We start from the raw sequence: 23,474 nt of genomic DNA on the forward strand, positions 1-23,474 counted from the left end.
CTATAGATGCCAGACAATGCCATCCTCTGCTACATATACTGCTCAAGCCATGGGTCCCTCGATGTGTACTCTTTGGTTAGTGGTTTAGTCCCTGAGAGCTCTGGGAGGTCTGGTTGGTTGATATTGTTGTTCTTCCTATGGGGTTGCAAACCCCTTCAACTCCTTCAGTCCTTTCTCCATTAAGGTCCCAGTGCTTAGTCTGATGGTTAGCTGCAAGCATTCCTATCTATATATCAGTAAGGTTCTGGCAGAGCCTCTCAGGAGATATATCAGTCTCCTGTCAGCAAGCACTTCTTGGCATCAGCTATAATGTCTGGGTTTGGTGACTGCATATGGGATGGATCCCCAGGTGGGGCAGTCTCTGGATGGCCTTTCATCCAGTCTCTGCTCCACACTTTGTTCCTGTATTTCCTCCCATGAGTATTTGGTCTACCTTCTAAGAAGGACAGACGCATCCATATTTTGGTCTTCCTTCTTTTTTAGCTTTATATGATCTGTGAATTGTTTCTTGAGTATTCTAAGCTTTTGTGCTAAGATAGCCAGCCTGTTCTACAGAGTGAGTTCTAAAATAGCTAGTGTAAAACAGAGAAACAAAATTAAAAGAAACAAACAAAAGCAAGCATAACCATAAAAAAATTTAAAAATTCCTATAGTATCACACCAACTATTTATAAAATACACAAATGTTTTAAGAGCACTATTGAATTTCTCAATTCATCTTAGAATATTTTTTTATTTTTCTCAATTTTTATTTACTTAGCTAATATAATCTATTGCTCCATACTTGTTATATTAAAATGTGCATCTTGCACGTTTAGTTCAATAAAACTGTAGTACAAAATTGTAGTTTTATTATATTTTAATGTGAATTACACTTTGATTTTAGTAGCAGGATCATCTAAAGGTTCTAAAATATCAAGTCACCTCATAATATACGAGAGATGGTAATTCTATAAAACACTTTTATCCATTTGTTCTTAGTTTACTTGTGTTTAGGTACTACTCAAGAATTACAATTCCAATATTTTCCTACTACTGTGTGTGTTGATAATCAAATAACTTGGACAATGTACTTTGAACTTTTCTTTTCCTTCTTCCAAATCCTTCCAGATTCTCCCTACTTCTCTACCCACCCAACTTTATATATTCTCTTTGACTCTCTCAATAAATAAGAAAAATTAAAAATTAAAAAAAAATCCACAACAGAACTGATACACAGAAGAACTCACAGACTATAATAGCATGCAAAAACAAAATCCCATCTCCGAGATCAGGCAGTACACATAAGATTCCACCCCCCAACCAGGGAACTGTTTGCAAAGGGAAAATAGATCTTTCTCTAATTGAGTATCACTGGATTTATCAACTAAACTCCAGGGCAGCTCTCATGGCCAAACCATGTTTTTGTTTGTTTTGTTTTAGAGAGAGAGAGAGAGAGAGAGAGAGAGAGAGAGAGAGAGAATGAATGAGAATATGAATGAGAATGTGTGTGTGTGTATGTACATGTGTGTGATTGTACATGCCTGTGCACATGTGTGTAGGTGTATGCATGCCTATACACATGTGTATGATTGTGCAAGCCTATGCACATGTGTGTGGGTGTATGCAGATCAGGAATTGGTGCCAAGTGCTTTACTCCATTACTTTCACCTTATTGTTTTGGGAAATTGTCTCTCACTGAACTTGAAGCTTTCTAATTGGCTATATCATCTTCCCCAAAAGCCCCAGGTATTTTGTGTCTCTGCCTGCTAGTGCTTGAATTTCAAATGTGTTCCACCATGTATGTAGTTTTTACATAAGAATTCTGAGGGTCCAAACTCAGGTGTTCATGCTTGCATAGCAGTCCACCAAGATATAGCCTGTGTCCAATCATCATGTTTCCTATGTGACATGAAATCTTTCCCAAGTTTTGCTTTCTAATTGCTTTGTTTTTAAAAATATATCTATTTTTATAAAGTACACAAAATGCCTTCTACTGGAATTATTACTTAATAAGTGCTATAATGTTAATTGAATTTTATTAAATATGTGAGATTGTTTCTAAAATCATAATCTAAGTGATATGAGGAAAATGTTTTGGTTACTTGTAAATTTAATTGGAATTTGGATATCTTCCCTTCCTGCTTTTCCAGCATCGTCTCTGGGTATGATGATGCTGGTTCCTTCTATAGGTCTCATGTACAGCCTAAATGTACGCAGGAAACACCTTAATATTTCTAATAGGAGGGTGCTTGGAAATTATGTCACCTTTCTTCCATCCCTTGGGATCTTACTGAGCTTTTGCAGGGACTTGTATGTATTTAAGGAATCTTTGGGATATCCCTGGCTCAGGTAGGGAGAAACAGGAAAGGAAAACATGTAGCTTCCAAAGGTCACTGGGGATTGAACCTGAACAGTGAAATGTCAGCAAATGTTGTTGCTAAAAAGAGTGGCTGGTATTTCCCATGTCTGATAAGAGATTGGACTGAACCCCCAGTCCACTTTTCCTGAATTCCCGTCTGTGGAAAGTTCCCAGTTCTCAGTTATGCCAGAGATTTGTCTTCTGAAGTTAAGAGGAAAGAAGTCAATTCTTTCTCATTTGTCTTTTGATAGACCAATTAAATTCTTTTCATGATAAAGACAGAAGGCCTATTATCTTCTGAATCTGAATTATAGTATTAAGTCCTGTGCATCACCTCTTCCACACGGTCCTTTTTATTTTTGTCTGATGTGAAGGCAGCCAGGCTGGTAACAGGCCCTTGATGTGAATCAAAGGAATAGTACAGTTCATAGTTCTGGGATGTCTCATAGCTTTGGCAAGATATTTAGGTTTTTACAAGGAAAAGAGGTCAGTCTATCATTTTCAAATACAAGTGGTGAAGCCCCTCTGTAGCCAGACATAATACACCTTTGGCTTAGTTCCTCAACCTGTGCTAAAGTTTGATAAATTTTTTGAATGTATTCCTGTTTAGATGTAAAAGTCCATAAAATCGGCTGTATAAAAACCCTTTTGAATGATTGTTGGGGGGGAGCGTAGTAATGGGGGAGGATGGGGAGGGGAACACCCATACAGAAGGGGAGGGGGAGGGGTTAGGGGGATGTTGGCCCAGAAACTGGGAAGGGGAATAACAATCAAAATGTAAATAAGAAATACTCAAATTAATAAAGATGGGGAAAAAATGAACACTAGAATATATGACTTGGTAATGCTTGAGCAGTTTTTTATTTTATATTTCAGAATTACAGTCAATGGTGTTAAATGTTGGAATGTGTTTCTCTTGAGACCTGACCGTATCATTGATATGCTTATAAATACTATTTAAAATAATATAGAAAGATATATGTACAATATCGCTGATTAGTTTAAATGTCAAGAACTCTCTCCCTAGATGCACAAGATGAAAAGCAAAGAACTGACAAGTACAGAGCCTTTATATGCTCTCTTCCTGGGGTCAACAGAGCAACACTGGCAGCTCTAATTGAACACCTTTACAGGTAGGTGGACTCTGAAGTTTCTGAGCATTAAAAAACATGGCCACTATCAATATGGAATTACCTTTTCAATTTAAAGCTGGGTAGGTGAACACCCATGTCTAATTGTGTACGCTTTGAGTCTTAAGAACTTTACTCTGCCATTTTGTAATGACGGTATATTTACAGTTGAATATGCAGGACATGTTCTTAAATGAAAAATAATTGAACACAGCACTCTTCTGCAGTCAGTTAATAAGCAAGGGATTTAAAACTCTTCTTGAATACGGCATGGGAGAAGGAATGATTGTCTTCTTTTACAGTATAAATATAGCATATATTACACAGGCCTGTTTCTCCCCATAATATATAGGACAGATGTTTACATGGGGAATTCTATAGCATGCTGCAGGAGACCCCAGAGGAGAGACTGAATGACTGGATACCAAAGGCCCAATGTTCTATAGTAGGCCGAAGTCTGAGGATACAGTGTTTTAATTTGTGAGTTTTATAAATTTGTAGTATAGCTATTTATAAAAATAATATTTGCTTATTTGAAAATGAGATTGAGAAAGATTCCACATTGTTTGTTTTTGGCAGCCAACTATTCTCTTGTAACATGTAAACTCTTACTACAAAATTAGGCATTTGTTTAGCTCCATTTTTATTTCACTTTATTTTTGGTAGTCAGGATTGTGAATGTTAAGCATGACTCAGTACTGAGCTCTAGCCCCAGCCAGCAAAACATAGATTCACATCGCATCACACAGATAAGTATATAACATTCTAGGACAAAATATAATACATATTGTAAGAATCATGACAAATACAGAGATGAATGCTAGCAGCAAACCACTGAACTTAGAATGGGGTCCCCACTGGAGGAGTTAGAGAAAGGATTGAAAGAGCTTGCAACCCCATAAGAACAACAATACCAACCAACCAGAGCTCCCAGGGACTAAACCACTCCCCAAAGAGTACACATGGCAGACCCATGGCTCCAACTGCATATGTAGCAGAGGATGGCCTTGTTGGGCAATGGGAAGATCCAACCTACCAGGGCAGGATCTCCCAGTGCAGGGAGTTAGGCTGGTTGGGGAGGGGGAACACCCTCATAGAAGAAAGGGGAAGGGGATGGGATAGGGTCTTGTGGACGGGAAACCAGGAAAGGGAATAATGATAACATTTGAAATGTAAATAAGAAATATCCAATAAAAAAAAAGAATTCAGTAGGAGAAAATGAAGGAAATGACATGTGTTGAGGTCCAAGTGTTCCAGGGAATTTTCGATGTTGAAGAGCCATATGAACTCGCTATATAACAAAAATATATACAAAGTGGTCACAGTTACTCAAGAAGTTGTGAAGAATTATCTGAGCCCCAGAGAACATCCTGAACACTGTTGTCATTGTCTAAACAGACAAGGAAACAAAAGACTGAAGAAAAGCCCCATGCTTGGGTGGGATCTAAGACATATGAGTACTAGGTGATGTGAACATTGAGAGTTGCCTGGAAGAAGGTTGTGAAAGGCTTTGCAGATCATATGTAGGCATTTGGATTTTGTAAGAAATTACTAATATAATCAGTCCTAGCATAGTTCCTCCTGTAAAAGGAACACTTGAGAAGAGGCAGGAAATCTAGTTAGGAAACAGTTCCTTGGGCTCTTATGAGCAGGCCAGAGTAAGACTATAAGAAGTCTGCATATGAAAGACTGGGGATAAGCAGTATCTTGGTACTGGAAGTAAAGAAAACAATTTGCATGGTACCTAGTTTATTCTAGAAATTAAGGCTGTCAGAGAAACTAAAAATGTTAAAAGCTAACGTGGTGCATGGAGGGATGGTTTTACTGAATCAGTCTCAAGAAATTAAGGAATTGGGTAATGTCATCAAAAGTATAAGTCACCTTGGATGCTGTCAGGTTGGTACAGCTTTTAATTCAATACCTGCCCAGATAGCAATTCACTCCTGTCATCAGTAGCAGCCACTTAATTCCACTCAGCACTCATTCATTATGCGCTGCAGTGTGATTAAAACAAGAGTCCCTGACTGAGGTTCTCGCAACAGAGACAGCCACAGGAGATAAATTTTCTAGATATTTACAATCTAGTGTGATAAGAGTGCAGAAGTAGTTTGGAGGAGCACTTGCAATTGTTACCTCTCCCTTTATTAAATTCCAGTTGCTTTTCCATCTTGTAAATCGTATAGGATGATTGCAGTTTCTTTATTCAGTCTCCGCTATGCAATTTTGTATTTTATTACAGATTTCTGACATTATCATATATATTACTCCCTTTTGCATACATCTTCTAGAGTCTGTACACAGTAGTACCTCAGTCAGTAGTAGTTTGTTTTCTTTTGTTTCTTAGGGTGTATGCATGTAGAGTGTGTGTGTGTATGTGTGTGTGTGTGTGTGTGTTTGTGTAGTATAGGTGTGTGTGTGTAGTATAGGTGTGTGTGTGTATAGTATAGGTGTGTGTGGTATATGTATGTGTGTTTGTTATATGTGTGGGTGCGTGTCAACAGTTAAACAGCTGTTCTATATACAGTTAGTGAAAATTCAATATAACCATCTACAGGTACTTGTAGTTGTGTTTCTCATCAGTTATTTTTATCCTTGTAACTCCCCCTTGTGGAAATGACTGTTATTTTGAAGCTCAAAATAGGTGAATATTTAAAATACTTGTTACAATATCTGAAAGTTATAGCTTACTGATTTGAAGAATTAATTTGCTTGTCAATATCTATTTTGGAGAGGCATTCTTGGGACTGAAGAGATAGATTACTTTCTGATCATGCAGATGACTCGGCTTCATTCTATCACCAGCACTCATAGAACAGCTCAGAATAATCTGTAACTCCAACTCCTATAGGTTCAGTTCCTCTACTAATCTACGTGGCCATCAGGCATACATATTGTCCACATAGTACATGTAGGCAAAACACCCATAAAATAAAATAAAACACATTAACAAATAATAAAATAGGGGTATTAAAAGTCTCTGAGATGAGGACTGCTATATTTCTAATTATACATTTGCATAATTAGATAAAACCTTTTAGGAAAAGACTTAAATTTTATTCTGTTAAAGGGAAAGTGGTTGTCTTATCAAATCTAATTTAACATAGCAGCTCTTTGATGGGATTGAATGGCTAATGACAGATAAGGCCAGCAATCTGCCCTTGCCTTTGATGAGTATCAAGAGAACATATGTACTCACCTGAGAGGGAACTTGATGGAAAGTAAAGCCTTGTCTGTAGCCTGAAATCTCTCATGACAGCCTCCAAGAAGTCCTGTTAAAGCCTGTATCACCTTTCCTTCCTACCCTCCCCATCTTTTATTTGTGATGCAGCTGTATACATTGTTTCCAGCCAGGACTGAACACACTTCTTGTGTGTTCCTTGGCTGCAACTGTTTGTATATGGCCATCTCTGAGTACCAGTACTACTCCTTTGAACAGTAATTTTTTCTTCTATTCTTAACTAATCTCCTCAACCTTTTTTATTTTGAAGAGCATCATATTCTCTCTCTCTCTCTCTCTCTCTCTCTCTCTCTCTCTCTCTGTGTGTGTGTGTGTGTGTGTATTACAATTATAACAGAGGGTTTTAGCTTACATTTCTATGAAAATCTTGAATACAAATATGTCATAATAAAATATACTATCCCCTAACAGGGTTCAGAAATGCTCAGAAATCAATCACATGAATGCCCATAACTTGGCACTGGTCTTTTCATCCTGCTTATTTCAAACTAAGGGACAAACTAGTGAAGAAGTGAATGTAATTGAAGATCTAATTAATAATTATGTGGAAATATTTGAGGTAAGGATGCTGTGTCCTCTCCTTTTACAGTAGCTTGAGCTCTGCAGTTTGCAAAACCCAATACTTATTTCTGGATGTTATTTAGGTCCGTGTGAACATTTAAAAATAGAAACTATGAAGGATAGTTAGGTTTGAAGATTTTAGCTATAATTGGCTTTTAAAACAGTAACCATTTATTTAAATGTGGCAGCAGCTTTTAAATATTTTCACCATCTTTTGTCTATTGGATAGCATGCTATTTACAAGCTAGTGTGTGTTTTCTTTTCACTGTGTATATGCATTAAGTATGTCTACTGAGAGGTGTGAAGTTATGAATTTAACAAATTCAGTGATCAACAAAAGCCTGTTAAATGCTGCAATTAAAAATCACTCTGTGGGTTCTTTTTTTTTTTTTTTTTTTGGGTGCTCAAATTGGCGGGAAATTATGAAGTGTTATCCTATGACTTTTACTCAGTCCTCGTGTCTATATATTTCACTTTTCAGTTTGCAGTTCTCTGATGTGAGTATAGTTATTTTTTATTTGTCAACTGTTAGAATAAGTATGGTTTTATAGTTTAAGCCAGAGAAAATATGGAAACTGAGGGTCTCTTTAGTGGTTCTGGGTAAAATCCACTCTGTTATGTAAATAACTCTCACACCACCTCTTTCACCTAGACTGGTTCAGATCTTGCTCAAGTGACTATCTCTGATTCTGTAAGTACAGATGTACCAGACAAATCAACCAGATGAGTTGGTGTGGCAGTTTCATAATCTTGAGAACTGTTCCTTTTTGCTGTAATTAATCACAGGACTCCTTAGCACAGGAAAATAAGTGGTTATACTACTACAACAATTTGAACTGGAATCTCTAAGAGAGTTCATAGCAGACCTGCCTTTTCATTGCTCTTTTGTCTCTTCTTCTTTCCTCCTGTTTGTCTATTGTTTTTTTTTTTTTGTTTTTTTTTTTTTTTTTTTTTTTTTTTTTTTTTTATCAACAGCAGCTTCTTTGAGATGATCTGGTTCTGAGATAAACAAAATTAAATGTGGCTTTACATGCTTTCTTTACTATGTTAATAAAGCTAAATGGTTCCTTCACAGTTTTGTGGAACTTAAGATTTCTGTTAAAAGTTTAAGGGGTTGGGGATTTAGATCAGCAGTAGAGCGCTTGCAGCCCTGGGTTCGGTCCCCAGCTCCGAAAAAAGAAAAAAGAAAAAAGAAAGTTTAATAAGCTCTTAAAGAATATTTGGGTTTGAGTCATTTTTCTGGTTTCTCACCTGCAAACATGTTTAGAAATGGTCCATGGAAACCTGGGCTTGTAAGTCTATACAGTTTTCATGAATAGACTCTGCAATCTGATGGGATATCATCAAAGCATATACCAAGCCCTACAAAGCTCTGTCTAGTTGGCTTCATGTTGCCCTAGTTGGGGGTGCTCCTGTGATCAAGATGTTGATACTATGTCCATCCTGGTCTGTTGTAGTTTGTTGTTACTTAAATTCCTGAGGAGCTAGGTGAGGAAGAGCCACCTTGCTCTGTGTACTCTACATTATTAGAATATTCCAAATTATATTTTAAACAGGTTAAAGAAGACCAAGTCAAACAAATGGACATAGAAAATAGCTTTATAACCAAGTGGAAAAACACTCAAGTGAGTAGTAAGAGTTAGTCTCTAAAGACTTGAAAAGAAAATTTTTGTAAATGAATTTGTTGTTTGCATTTCAAGTTCCTATTCAAAGTAAAAGAGACTGATGAAGGCGTGGGACACCACTGAAACCTGATGAATACATACAGAACATGTTAATGTAACCTTAAACACTGAGGAAACAATGACTAATATTTACTAAAACCAAAACACTCTTCGCTATGCCAGTGAGTTTCAAAGGAAGCATTTAAAGCCAAAGAAGTACTAGAATAAATTGCAAAAATCACATAGTATAGTGATTTTATCTCTTAAGACTAGGGAATCATAAATGATTTCTTATGTGCTTCTACTCTGCCTGCTCTCAGATGATTTTATTAATGAGACCGTTTCTAAGGTGAACTGTGTCACACATATTAACCTTTGTCATTAGTCTGCTTTTCTAAATCCTGTCTTGCTTTCCTAGTCAGATTACATTGGATTTGTGTGCTCAGGATACATCTTGCTTTTCCAGGCATCCGTACATTGTTTGATGAAATCACTGGAACGACTTAAGGTTGATCATTAATCATCTTCTGGTAACTAGGAATAATAATGGATTCAGGGTTTCACTATAAATAATAGAAATGGGTCATATGTGCTCTGTTCACAATTACACTCAGATAATGAGGCATATTCCTGTTTATTAGTCAGACCCAAAGTTTGCTTCAGCCCTGAAGCATCCACTTCTAATTAAATCAGTGCAGCTATCATCCTGCATGAAGCAGGTGAGCACATGCTTAGATTCCCCTTGAACTAATACTGTGATATTAAATACTTAACAAATGATTCCCTCCATTTTGACTATGAGTAATGAATGCAACCTTCAGAGATGCTAACTTTAACACTACACTAAAAATAATCTTGCTTAGTATCACTGCTTGTAATTCTCAGTTTGGGTAAATGTTATTTGGTATTGAAGTGGATCATGAACCTGAGAGAAAAATCCTTGGCAATCTAATCTCTGTTGTTACTGCCTGAGTATCTGCTTGTATTTTGCAACAAAGAAGCCAGGCTTGGACACTTTGTATTTACTATAAGCAAAACTATTTATATGTATATGTGAATATGTATACATAATATATGATGGAGAAAGGCACTAAAAATAAAGTGAAAAATTTGGTTGTGTGTGCTTGAGTCTTGCTTCAGTCTATTTTAAGCTTTGATTTTGTGGTATTATGTTAACTTTGCTCTAATTTCTTAGCTATTTGACTTTGTGGCTCACTCTATGTGTTCTGTGTGTTTGTTTTTTGTTTTTTTTTTTTAATTTTAACGATGTTTTGTTCTTGCTGTGATACTTATACCGACAGTGAAAAACAAAAATGTCAGCTCTATCTTTCTCCCTAGAAATTGTATGTAGAATCAAAACTGAGATAGAAACATTTGGAAATAAGCTTTTCCAGCATACAGTGACAAAATAATTAAGAGTACTTCTTCAGAGTACACTGTAAGTCTCTCTCCCACAGATTTACTTACGAGATAAATAACGGAAATTTAGCTATAGAATGATTACAGCTTAGAATATTTTTCAAATATTGTTGATATTTTAAATAGATGTACAGTGGATTTCTGAAGGAAAAAAAAAAGATTTGTCTTAGTCCTTAGCCTGTATTTCTGGTGTTTGAATGTATTGTGCTGTCCTGTTCCTCTCCTTTTTATTTGTAACTTTTTAACTTCGTCTCTGTTTCGGAATTAATGGCCCAAATAAGTATTCTTTTCTGCTTCAGGATGAATAATACACACTAAAGCTTATCCCCCCTCTCTATTCTAGTATTCTACTTTTATATTCCTTGCTAAATTACCTTCTCTGCTTATAATCTTAGTTCACCTTTGGTGCAACTTACCTCCCAATTTCTGGTGTTTGAATGTGTCACCTGCATGAAAATTTAGCAAGGCTTGTTTTGTCTTTAAGATTATGTACACATGGATTAAAGGTTTTACATATCCTGTGGCTCCTAAACTCTTGTTGTGAAATGCAGCCTACATCAATTTTAGAATCCTTGCTTCAGTGTTTGAAGACACTAAGGCCTTGAACATGGTATTAAAAGAAGTGTCATACCGTGATTGCTGTTGCTATTGATACCATTTGTTTAGACTATAAATATTTAACCCTGTCATCCGTAATCAAGCACATTTTGAAATAAATACTTAATACTGGTGAACAGGGGAATTGGGGTAATTTATTGCTACAAAATGATAAGCATTTTGTAGCTCTCAGGTGCTGTATTTGTGATGGACTGACATGTGCTGTCTTCATATCTGTCCTTTCTAGGTGTCCCAGGCTGGAGACTTGTTAATCGAAGTGTTTGCAGAAAGAAAGGAACCTGACTGTAGTATTATAATCCGGGTGAGTCCTGAGAGAGGATATGAAGAATACTGTTGGAATCCTCAGAGCTGGTGTCAACTGTCCTATTTTCCAGCATGTTTTGTGTTTTAGGCTTTCTTCAGTTCAAACAGTGACTGCTGGCAAGGTTGACCCTTCCTAACCATTTCCTCTAGGAATCTAGTATTTTAGTTTTGGGGAAGAAAACACTGTCTGCAGATCAGCTATGAGTTTTCTATAGATCTTAGAAAATGAACCTAGAACCGGTACTCGCTTCTTCCCTTCCTAAAATTGTGACATGAGACAAGTTATTTACTCTGCTTTAGTCTCTGTTTTCTTACCTATCAAATGGGTTTCTAATCTAAATGTATGTAAACACGGAGCATATTATTTTCCAAATAGCTGTTTAGTAAGTACCTATATATATTATCATTAATGCCTAGCCTCGGTTCTTACTCTCCAACATTTAAATTGGAATACTGGGTAACTCTTTCTTTTCTTTGAGTGGAGATAAAAATATATATTTTTCATCTTATTGCATCCAATAAGTTGTCTTTAGGGATAGTAGCAGCGATATTACATGTTCTTGCTTAGTGAGCTTTTTTTTTTTAGTGTAAAGAGTACATATTCCTCTAATTAATAGAAGTTCAGTCCATTATCTCTTTTAAACTCCTAAGCTGTGAAATACATTGTGACTATTAACTTAGATAATTCCAGGGGTATCACAATATGCCATTAGCTGCCTACTTAGAACATGGAGCTGGAACATGATCACAACGACTATGATCATATCTTGTGGGAGTCATTTTCTATTCATTAGGTACATTGTAGTTCTTATTCTGAATGTCTCACTATGCTTAACTAGATATGAGACACTCTTGTAAATTAAATTACAGATTAAATCACTCAGCAAAAGTCTATTGCTTGTGCTAAAAGATATAAAATAGTCTGCATATATGTATATATATTATGAGTCTATTTATGCACTTTAAAGTATATTGCACAGAATATATATGCATATAATATATATGCATATATATTATATATACTTTTAAAGCATGTTTTAATTTTCTCTTTTTAATGGTGTTGTTCTAATCATGACAATTTGGCAAAGATCACATATTTTCTCACTGTATTTACATAAAAAACTATATAACTCTAAGTAATCTGGGAAGGCCAAATAGCAGTAACGAACTGTTCAGGGATGATCAGTATGATTTCAATATAGCTTTAAGACTGAGAAAACAGTGCTGTTATATTAATACTGTTGATTCTGAACTCAGGATCTGGAGGCATATGCCAAGTTTTAGGAAATGAAAAATGGGAATTTAAAGACATTAAGAACATAGGATGTCTCCTGAGGGGCTCTAACAGAGCCTTACTGATACAGATTAAGATGCTTGCAGCCAACTATCAGACTGAGCACAGGGACCACAATGGAGGAGTTAGAGAAAGAACTGAAGGAGCCGAAGGGGTTTGCAACCCCATAGGAAGAACAACAATATCAACCAACCAGATCCCCAGAGCTCCCAGGGACTAAACCAGCAGCCAAAGAGTACACATAGAGGGACTAATGGCTCCAGCTGCTTATATAGCAGAGGATGGAATTTTCTGGCATTAATAGGAGAAGCCCTTGGTTCTGTGAAGGCTCTTTTCCCCAGTTTAGGAGAATGCCAGGGTGTTGAGGTGGGAGTGGGTGGGTGGGAATGAGAGCATCTTCATAGAAACGGGAGGGGAGATCAGAGAGGCAGGAACTGGGAAAGGGGATAACATTTGAAATGTAAATATATAAAATATCCAATAAAAAAGAATATAAAAATGAGCATAGCACAAACCTGGATCATCATAGCCCATACCAGATGTTGATTACAGTGATGTTTACATTCTGTAAATTAATCCTTTTGTGAGTGTAGGGGTCAAGGCATTTCCTATTTCATATATTGGATTTCTCACTTGCTTTTAGTTCTTTAAGAAGGTGCTATATTTCTTTTTTCTCTTTCTTCTTTTTTTTTTTTAATTTTCTGTTCTGGAGAAATGGCTCAACAATTAAGAACACTGGCTGCTGTTCTATAAGACCCTAGTTTTATTCCCAGAATCCAAATGGTAGGTTATACCATCAGTAAATCCATTTCTAGGGTATCTGAAACCCTCTTGCCTCAGTTGGTTTTAGAAATGCATATGGTACGCAGATTTACATGTAGGAAAAACATACAAATGCTTAATATAAAAAAATTAAATTAAAAAATATTTTAGAGCAATGGAGATGTGAGGCATCATGAAATCTCTCACCTGCTCTTTCTCCAGCTTTACTATTGCTTCATGTTGTTACTGGATGCAGGAGTCCTTTGTAATTTTACAGTTCTTTGCTCTTCTCTGAATACAGAAGGTTTATCTTTTATTAATTAGTAATTTTCATAAATTAATCCCTGAATTTCATAACGATAGAATGACTGAGTTACCTATAATGATGTGCACACAAGTGTGCATGTACAAACACACATACACACATAGGTACACACTATACACATACCTCATACACATACACACCACACACATCACACACACTATACATCACATACACACACACACATACCACACACATTACACAGAAACCACACATACCACATACATACACCATACATCATATACACATCACACACACACACACACACACTACACACCACACATCCCATACACACACACACACACACACACACACACACACACACACACACACACACACAAGGACTGATGGGGAAATCTAAGACAACTTTTTAGATATTCATTTGCTAAGAACATGAAAACTAAGTTTCCACTGCAGTACTCTAGTTGTTAATATGTCTGCTCTTTAACACTCTCAATGAATTCTAACTAAAGAAAACAGTATTGTTTTTAATAATACACAGTCATAGTTGTTAAGTCCTAAACTAAAAAGCAACTGATAGAAACCCCAGAGTTCCTGAAAAGGTGGCATGCTTACCCGGTGGCCTCTGGCTGTGAGATGCTTGTGGGTCTGGGCCCCAGACTTGCACTGAAGAATGAAAGGACTCCTGAGATACTAACTTGAATGTACTCTGTATGGCAGTATGCTACCATCTGTCACTTGGCATGGCAGGGAACACCACAGGCACCAAAACCCTGGGGCCTCTTGGCATGACAGATACTATTTAATCATCTTCATAATATTTAGAGTCCAACCTGAATAAACCAAGTAAATCTGTACTCATGATTATAGAAAGACAAATGAAGTTTTACTGTTAGAAAATGACTTGTATGGTAGGGTTGGGTTTTGTTTTGGTTGTTGTTTTGTTTTGAGACCAAGTGCATTTCTTAAGAGGAACATAATAACTTCTTAAGAAAATAATTATCCCCAATATGTCTGTATTACAGTATCTCTTTGCTTTGATATTACAGTGTATTTTATGGAGAAACTCTCATTGTAGTGTTTTCTTTGTCCATGGAGACCCATGAGGTATAGAACTTCATTGCCTTAGCACAAGACTACTTCTGTATTAGACATCTTTGAAGATAACATTCCATTTCCTACAGGTATCTCCTGTGATGGAAGCGGAAGAGTTAACGAATGATATATTAGCAATAAAAAATATTCTTCCTACGAAAGGTGATATTTGGGCCACATTTGAAGTCATTGAAAATGAAGAGCTAGGTAAGTAGCTTTCATGCTGGAAATCCTTAAATCCCTTATCAATGACACATGCTTTAGGACAAGCCTGTGTCATTTGCTGTTTTTCTAAAGATTTGCATCTCATTATGAAATCTGTCCTACTTCTCTGCCCATCTTAACATATGCTATGATCACTTGAGAGTGACTTCCTGTGATGTTGGCTCATCAGAATAATTAATTCTTTCATTAACTATATAAATATAGTAGAGAGTGTTAGGTGTCTCGGTTTGTACCTCATCAAGTAATGGTTTTATTCATAAGGACAGGCAGTGTGACTTATAACAATATCCTTAATGTCACCTCACCATCACCTTATTATATCTGTGTGCTCTTTATTCAGTAAGAACAAAGGATAAATAGTAAAAGAAATTTCCCACTCCAAATCAATTATTTTGCATAGAGCAGGGACTTCTCATCTGGCTGTTTGATTTTCTCCTATCATCAATGTCTCAATTTCTCATACATCCTCACAAAGAATCATAAGAGTAAAGGAACCTTTTAAAACACCTTGACTGCCCTAGTTCCCAAGTGCTGAATAAGCTTAACATTCTAATGACACCATTTGGTACTAAAGACCTATAGGACAAAAAAATAAGATGCAGAATCTCATTGTACCTCGACCATCTGTCTAGCTGATATCTACTAAGGTCTTGGGACCCTTTCAAGTATAGCTGTCAAACTGCCAAAAAGAAAACGTTGCCATCCCACAAGGCTCCAGATAAATATTAAAATTCAATGTTGAACTACCCCAGGGTGCATTATTTGGAATATTGAAGTCAGCACTAGAATGTAGGGGGATTATTATGCACTCCTGCACCACTCCGTCTTGATATTTTTACTCATTTACTTTTTACATGCATAATTCCTTAAAAATTAATAGGACTTACAGGATGATATTGTCAGTAAGTCTTGTTAAGGTATTGTGTCCTTAGTGCTTGGGTGTCAATTCTTAGTATGTGCCTTCATTAGACTCTGGCCCCCCTGGACAATACTGCTCTAGCAAGTGAAGCCTGTGACCTCCCAACTGTGAAATTCAGCAGCCCTGCTTTCAGCATCATGGTAGCTGACGTCCTGTGCCATCGATTGCTGATGACCTTTCTTTTCTCCTGTGGTGATCTCCAGGCTCTTTTCAGAGCGCCTTCCATGGTCTTGAGTCATCAGTCACTCCATCCAGTTAATACTTTCTTTGTCTTCCTTCCATTTGTCAAGCATCATGTTTGTCCTGATGGAATTTCTTTTGTTATTCTTTCTGTTTTCATGTATTGTTGGATTATCATGAATTCTTTATGCTTGTCTAGCATTAGGAGATGGTGTTTTCCATGTATATCTTTGTGTTTGCACACATCAGCCCTTCTCCACCTGACACTTGATTACTTCCTTTGAAATCTCAACCCAGAAAATCTCTGCAGTGGCCTGCTGTGGTGCTCATACTACATGGTTTAATAAAAGCTTCATGGTAGAAGTAGAGAATGTATCTCTTTTGTTTCATTTTGCCTCTATTTTCCTAAATAGTGCATCGTAATAGCTGTAAAGTTAAAATGTTGATAAAATGAAAAAATATAACCATAAGAATATAGCCATTTGGTTACAGTATATAACCATAAGTTATAGATTCTCTTGATTTTTTTCTCTTAATCAAACAGGTTTAATTTTTGTCCTCATTTTATTTGTGGGTAAAAGATATCTATTGACATTATCACCAAGGTTTACTTCCATCTTCAAAATCTTCTTTTCAGTGCTTCCTCTCTCCCTAATTATTCTATCGTCTCGGCCTTCCACAAACTTGCTTCTCTCCCTCTCCCTCTCCCTCTCCCTCTCCCTCTCCCTCTCCCTCTCCCTCTCCCTCTCCCTCTCCCTCTCCCTCTCCCTCTCCCTCTCCCTCTCCCTCTCCCCCTTCCCCTTCTTCTCCCTCTCCCTCTCCCGCTCCCCCTCCCTCTCCCTCTCCCTCTCCCTCTCCCTCTCCCTCTCCCTCTCCCTCTCCCTCTCCCTCTCCCTCTCCCTCTCCCTCTCTCCCTCCTTCCCTCTCTTTTCTTCCCTTTCCTTCCCTTTCCTTTCCTTCCCTTCCCTTTCCTTCCCTTCCCTTCCCTTCCCTTCCCTTCCCTTCCCTTCCCTTCCCTTCCCTTCCCTTCCCTTCCCTTCCCTTCCTTTCCCTTCCCTTCCCTTCCCTTCCCTTCCCTTCCCTTCCCTTCCCTTCCCTTCCCTTCCCTTCCCTTCCCTTTCCTTTCCTTCCCTTTCCTTTCCTTTAATAACCAGGGGAGCGCGCGAAGGCAGTCCCCCACTACCACAAATTATGCAGTCAAATTTCCCCCGCATTTGGAAAAGCCAGGCTTGGATAAAATATAGACATGTTCTTTGCCAGGATGGAACATTAATGCTCTCTGCTGCAGTTATTAATGGAGTCCTCATATCTATCCTGAACTTAAAGCCCTGACCTTTATTATCCACATTTATATCTGTAATCTGGTCTTCTGTGGTAGAAACAAAACAAAAAAAAAATCTGTTCATTTCTGCATATTCCATGCTAGGTCTCTATTATACTTCTCCAGATATTCCCAACCTCCTCGCACAAATCAATTCCACAGATTTCTGACCCACATGTAAGCTGTAATCAGACTCATTCTCTCTGTTGACTTTCTGTTCCTTGCTTTTCTGACATTGTAACGAATATCTGTAATAAAGCATCTAAAAGGAGAAGCAAATCCTTTTCTCTCACCACTCAAATGTTTCAGTTTGTCATTGGTTGAACTTTCGCCCTTCGCTGGGCAAAAGGTCTAGGTGGGGCGTGTGGAGCATGAAACACTTCTTATCACTTGATGAAAGGGAAGAAGCAAAGAAACAACTTCAGGGTCTCAGTTTCCCCTTCAAGAGCATGCTCCAACAATCTACCACACCATCTTTTCCTTACAGAACACTTGACAAAGCTTACACCTTACCATAAGTGCATTATAGGCCTTGACCATATTTTCTTTAACACATGACATTAGGAGAACATTCAGATTCCAAGGTGTAGAAGAAAAGGCCTGTTTATTTTTTTCAATTCTATCAGCAATTACTGTCCCAAGCATGCTGTGGTTTTAGTACTTAACTCCAAAATCAATCATCTCTCTATATGTCCTGTACCTCTCAAAGAATTATCTGTTCAAATAGCCTTATTTAAGAAGATTTCACTTAGAATTTTGTTTTTATGAAACACATAATTCCTAGATATAAATATGATAGGAAAAGATTTCCTTTTCCCTTATAGATACTGTGGCTTGGAAGATCTATGTACTTTTTATTAATATTTTAAATTTCTTCTCCGCATGTATATGTAAAATGCTATTAAAATACCAGATGGGATGAAGCAGGGCTTTTGCTCTCTTGAGTTTGACACTAAGAATTAGATGTAAAAATGCCAATCATTTTTGAAAACTTGTTCCACCAATGGCAGCTATTTAAGGGTAGCAGCTGTTATTTCTGATGAAAATTCAGTACCTTTCCTATTGAACTAAGTAGAGAAGGTTCATTCTTTGCACATGATTTAAACCGTTATGGCATTGTCTTTTATGAAGCTGTAGAACTTCCTTTTTTAACCTGTTCTCTCTTTAGATTTATTTATTTATTTATTTATTTATTTATTTATTTATTTATATCAAATGCACCAAGTAGACAATATGAAGTTCTGCTTCTAGGTTATGCCTTCCTTCTACCTAATATATGTCCTATCATATGTAATCTGCCATGCAACAAGATAGCAAGTATCCATCAGCAAACATATACATATAAGACTTTATGTTCAAATAATGTTTGATAACTCAGACCACTTTGCAGGCTTCTCATCCCTTTCTTAAATTTGAAATTTGGGTCATTTCATAATATTTGAAAACCTGTACTATCTCTTAATTTCTGACTCTATTCTTTATCTAGGATGTTGGGTCTGCAAGATCTTCATCTTCCCCAATTACTTCATAAGTGATCCTGATCAGAAAAAAAATACTCTTAAATGTTGTGGCAAGAATTACTTATCTGCTCATTAACAAGCCTCTATGTCTACTGTAACACATTTCAGCTATATTAAGAAAACAGTTCTGTCAATAGGAAATCTGAGTATAACTGAAGTAATGGTGGCCCTATTTAGTATAAGTTTTCTGACAGTTGGAAATCTTATCAATTTTATTCCACTGCCTATCTATCCCCTAGTCTAGCGCTAGTGTGGTACCTGCCTTGCCTCATGTACTGCTCAGTCATGGTTTTTATGCATGCAGTCTTGAACCTGTTGCTGCTATTTCTTCATGTTTTACCCCAAAGGATAACGAAGTGATAGGAAGAAGGCAAACTGATTTTTCCCTCATATTGTCCAGATTGGGACTCAAAAATATATTTGTGTTTCTTCCCTTCCAAAAATTTACATATGAGAAACTATCATGGAAGATGTCCATAATTACCAAAATAAACCTAAGGATTAGATTTGAAATATCAGGGTGTACAGTCTAGTAGGTTTAGAATCTCTGGTTCTTACCTTAACTTATTAGATGACTAGGTATCTTAGTCAGGGTTTCTATTCCTGCATAAACATCATGACCAAGAATCAAGTTGGGGAGGAAAGGGTTTATTCGGCTTATACTTCCACATTGCTGTTCATCCCCAAAGGAAGTCAGGGCTGAAACTCAAGCACATCAGGAAGCATGAGCTGATGCACAGGCCATGGAGGGATGTTACTTACTGGCTTACTTCCCCTGGTTTGCTTAGCTTTCTTTCTTATAGAACCCAAGACCACCAGCCCAAGGATGGCACCAGCCACAAGGGGCCTTCCCCCTTGATTACTAATTGAGAAAGTGCCTTACAGCTGGATCTCACAGAGGCATTTCATCAACTGAGATCCCTGTTTCTGTGATAACTCCAGCTATGTCAAGTTGACACACAAAAACAGCCAGAACACTAGGTAAAGGTAGAAGTTAGGGTAAACAAAGTTTTTTTTTTACATGTAAAAAGGAAGTTTAATAGGATGGTAATAAAGAGTGTCAATTTGCTAAGAGATCACATGTTTATATATGCATATATATATGATAATAGAGTACCTGACATAGTGGCTATTCTGAAAATGACAACTCCTAATGGGATCACTCCTGTCATCCTGCATTTAATTCAAACAACAGTTATGTAAAGGAAGTACTTACTATAGTTAGTTTTATATTTGGGTATATATACTTCCAACTATATTGAATTATGACTTACATAATTATGTGTAATTTTTAACTTTGTCCAGTTTTTTAGAAAATATTTGAAAAAGTAAAATGAATATAGCACAGTTTTCATTTTCTTATCCTTATTCTGGTTTTAAAAACACCAATGTGTTGTTCGTCTGATAAATAATTTCTGTTAATTTATGGTCCATTGAAGTAAACTCACAATGGACTTCAGTCCTGGGGTAGTTACTGAGAATCTCCTGTGTCATCACCACTGTGCTGTGTGCCTATGTATCTTTATGCTCCATTATGATAATGGGCTCTCATGGGCACAGAAGGAAGAAATGCATTTTGTTTTGTGGATATTAATATTAATATTAATCTCTCATTTGTTGACCTGCATTTATTGATGACTTCTCTCCTCTTAGATAATGTAGTTCTAGCAGAAGAGAAGGTGATGTATTTATCTCCTACTCTTCCGTTATCAGTTTCAATGGGATGAGTCACATATAGGCACCCTTGACATATTCTTAGCATTAATAGTACTTCAACTACAACCACATTCTAGAATGTAGAGTGCTGTGCAATTGGGGTCTGAAATAATTGGCTGCTGCATAGCTGCAGAGTTAGGATAGAGCTATTGTAGTATCTACTCTCCACATTAGAATTTCTGCTCTGCCTGCTTCTTTGTTCACTGATAGTCTACTATGAAAAGGTTTGCATATCCCCCAGAATATGGTCTTATTTTGCACACATCTTTATTAATGGATTCACATATTTTAATCCACAAAGAGAACTTTCTTATCAAGTATTGATAACTGTTGAAAATGTTTTGTAATATCCCATGCTAAGAAAATGTGTTATGTTTCTCTAAAGCAAAATATGTAAAGATTAAGAGTCAGCAAAGAGATTTGCTTAAGACATCATTTAATTACTCGCTTGTGACTCCTTATATAGAGCTAATTTATAATATCGCCCCAAGGTTCATATATTTTTACTAATAGTTAAACATAGATTGCTCAATAGTATTTATTTTTTTTAAAAACGTTCCCTGCAGCCGTATTTTGTGATATATTGACTCATGATGAAAATCCTAGGTATAAATTATTCACTATTATTTTTTGAAAATTATAAGATTGTAATCTTGTTGAGATAAACAAAGGGTTAATTTTTGCTTATGAATATTGGACAAGATTAAGCTACTAGTCCTTTTAAAGTTATTTAATTGCACATGCTAACAGAAATTTATCTAAATTAAAAACAGACTAAGACATACTTATTTTAGTAAACAAGGTTTTATCTTTTCTTTTTCTTTTTTTTTTTTTCCCAGAACTGGGGACGGAACCCAGGGCCTTGCGCTTGCTAGGCAAGCGCTCTACCACTGAGCTAAGTCCCCAACCCCAACAAGGTTTTATCTTAAAGGGAACATTTCTAAATTTTAGAAGCTGTCTCTTTTTTTAAGATTTTATACACACACGCACACACACACACACACACACACACTGTAGGTGTCTTCAGACACACCAGAAGAGGGCATCAAATCCCATTACAGATGGGTTATAAGCCACCATGTGGTTACTTGGAATTGAACTCAGGTCTCTGGAAGAGCAGTCAGTGCTCTTAACCACTGAGCCATCTCTGAAGCCCCCTAGCATTTCTAAATTTTAAAACAGCAGATTCATAGATTAATTTATACAATAAGTTGGATGGAGGGTGTCACTTATCTAGGTATTTGGGGCTCTTGTTTGTAATTCTAGTTTTGTTACAGCTTAATGAAAAATGTTTGAATTGTTGCATATATATCTTTGCCACGGATGTTTTAAAACTTGTAATTATTACACACATCTCTTGTAATGACTTGGTTTGTGTTTGCAGAGCGTCCACTTCACTATACAGAGAATGTGTTGGAGCAGGTGCTTCAGTGGAGTTCATTAGCTGAACCCGGTTCTGCTTATCTTGTGGTGAAGAGGTTCTTAACCATTGACACAATTAAGCAGTGCAGAGGTAAGCAGGCTTCCTTTACTTTGCGAAAGTGGTTAAAAGTTCAAGTGGCTTACGAGTAGTTATTAAGACACATGTGGTGTTAGAAATGGAATCAGATACAGAATCTGATTTCGTAGAACTGTGTGTCAGTTTCGTGTGTAGCGCTGTGGTGGCAGCTGCTGCACCTGACGTTCCATGTTAATGTTCTAGAGGGAATGCCTCATATTTCTAAGGTTAGTTTGTGCTTATAAATGTTCCAATTTTTTGTATTTTGGTGAGTCTTCTTAACAATGCTGGCATTCTTGGCCGTTTGAGAACCACAAGCTAACTAGCCTCTAAAACTGTGTATCTGTGTGTGTGCGGTATAAGTCTCAATGTTATTTTAATGACATTAGAAATCAAATAAGCACAGAAGCAGGGACATACCATTTAACATGAAAGAACGGAACCACACTGCAGACAGAGCTCAACAAGAGGTCAGCTACCACAGAAAATCAGAGAGAATAGTCTATCAGCATGGATGTCAAAAGCTTGATTCTGAAACTTTTATTTTGTTGAGTTGTCATGAATTGACAGCTTAGAACAGCATTTCTGCTGCTCTAATCTATAAACGGTTCAGATATATTGAGGTCTGTTAATATGAACTTGCCTATTACTTTAATATGTAATATCAATAATGCCTATTATTATTTATCGTTCATATACCATTAACCAAGAACTACATACCAGGAGTCATTTACCCTTTTAAAAATTTGTTTATTTACTATTTAACCATGAATATAGTATATTAGATCAAGTCCATCTACCCTTTCCTCCCACTCAATTTGTCTTTTTTCTCACTGCTTAGACTGGTTTGAGTGAAAATATGTTTTATGCTTGCTTAGATTTGGTGAACTGTTTGGAAAGAATTAGAAGGAGGAGCCTTGTTGGAGGAGATGTGTCTCTAGGAATAGGCTTTGAGATTCCAAATGTCCATTCAGGCCAAGTCTCTCTTGACCTTCACACAAGAATGTAGCTCTCAGACTCCAGCAACACGCCACCATACTCCCTGCCATCATGATAGTGGTCTAACCCTCTGAAGGTGTAAGGAAGTCCTGCTCTCTCTGCCTCCCTCTGCCCACCCTGCTTTGTTAATCCACAGAATCCATTTAATGCTGCCTATATGTCTTTAGATGTGGGAACATCCACTATCTCATGGCTAGACTCTCAGGACCTGCATCCCTGAAACTGACTCTTCCAATAGCTCCTTAGACAGAGGTAGGACTCCTTCCTCATCTGTGCCGGGGTTTTGTCTGGTTTGTCTCTTTGGCAAGTGTTGTCCATGCAGTACCAGCTATGATTGTATGTGTTCAAATGCATGTTCATGTCTAGGAAATACTGTTTTGCTGCACAC

The 23,474-nt window shown here is 37.0% G+C and overlaps 1 protein-coding gene across 8 annotated transcripts in view; it reads left to right on the forward strand.

Moving 5' to 3' along the window:
* Positions 1–23,474, forward strand: part of Arap2 (ArfGAP with RhoGAP domain, ankyrin repeat and PH domain 2) — a 197,491-nt gene that overhangs the window by 144,212 nt on the left and 29,805 nt on the right. For 3 of the 8 annotated variants that reach the window (XR_015636604.1, NM_001437162.1, XM_087583092.1), the window contains 6 exons: positions 3,369–3,474; positions 7,121–7,268; positions 8,827–8,895; positions 11,198–11,272; positions 14,798–14,915; positions 21,974–22,102. Coding sequence is in view for 5 of the 8 variants with exons in the window: in NM_001437162.1 (NP_001424091.1) it covers positions 3,369–3,474; positions 7,121–7,268; positions 8,827–8,895; positions 11,198–11,272; positions 14,798–14,915; positions 21,974–22,102 (645 nt within the window). In the remaining 3 variants the exon portion in view is untranslated. 8 annotated transcript variants of the gene reach the window in all.

The sequence above is a fragment of the Rattus norvegicus genome, chromosome 14 (assembly GCF_021556685.1).
Source record: "Rattus norvegicus strain SHRSP/BbbUtx chromosome 14, alternate assembly SHRSP_T2T, whole genome shotgun sequence".
Taxonomy (NCBI): Eukaryota; Metazoa; Chordata; class Mammalia; order Rodentia; family Muridae; genus Rattus; species Rattus norvegicus.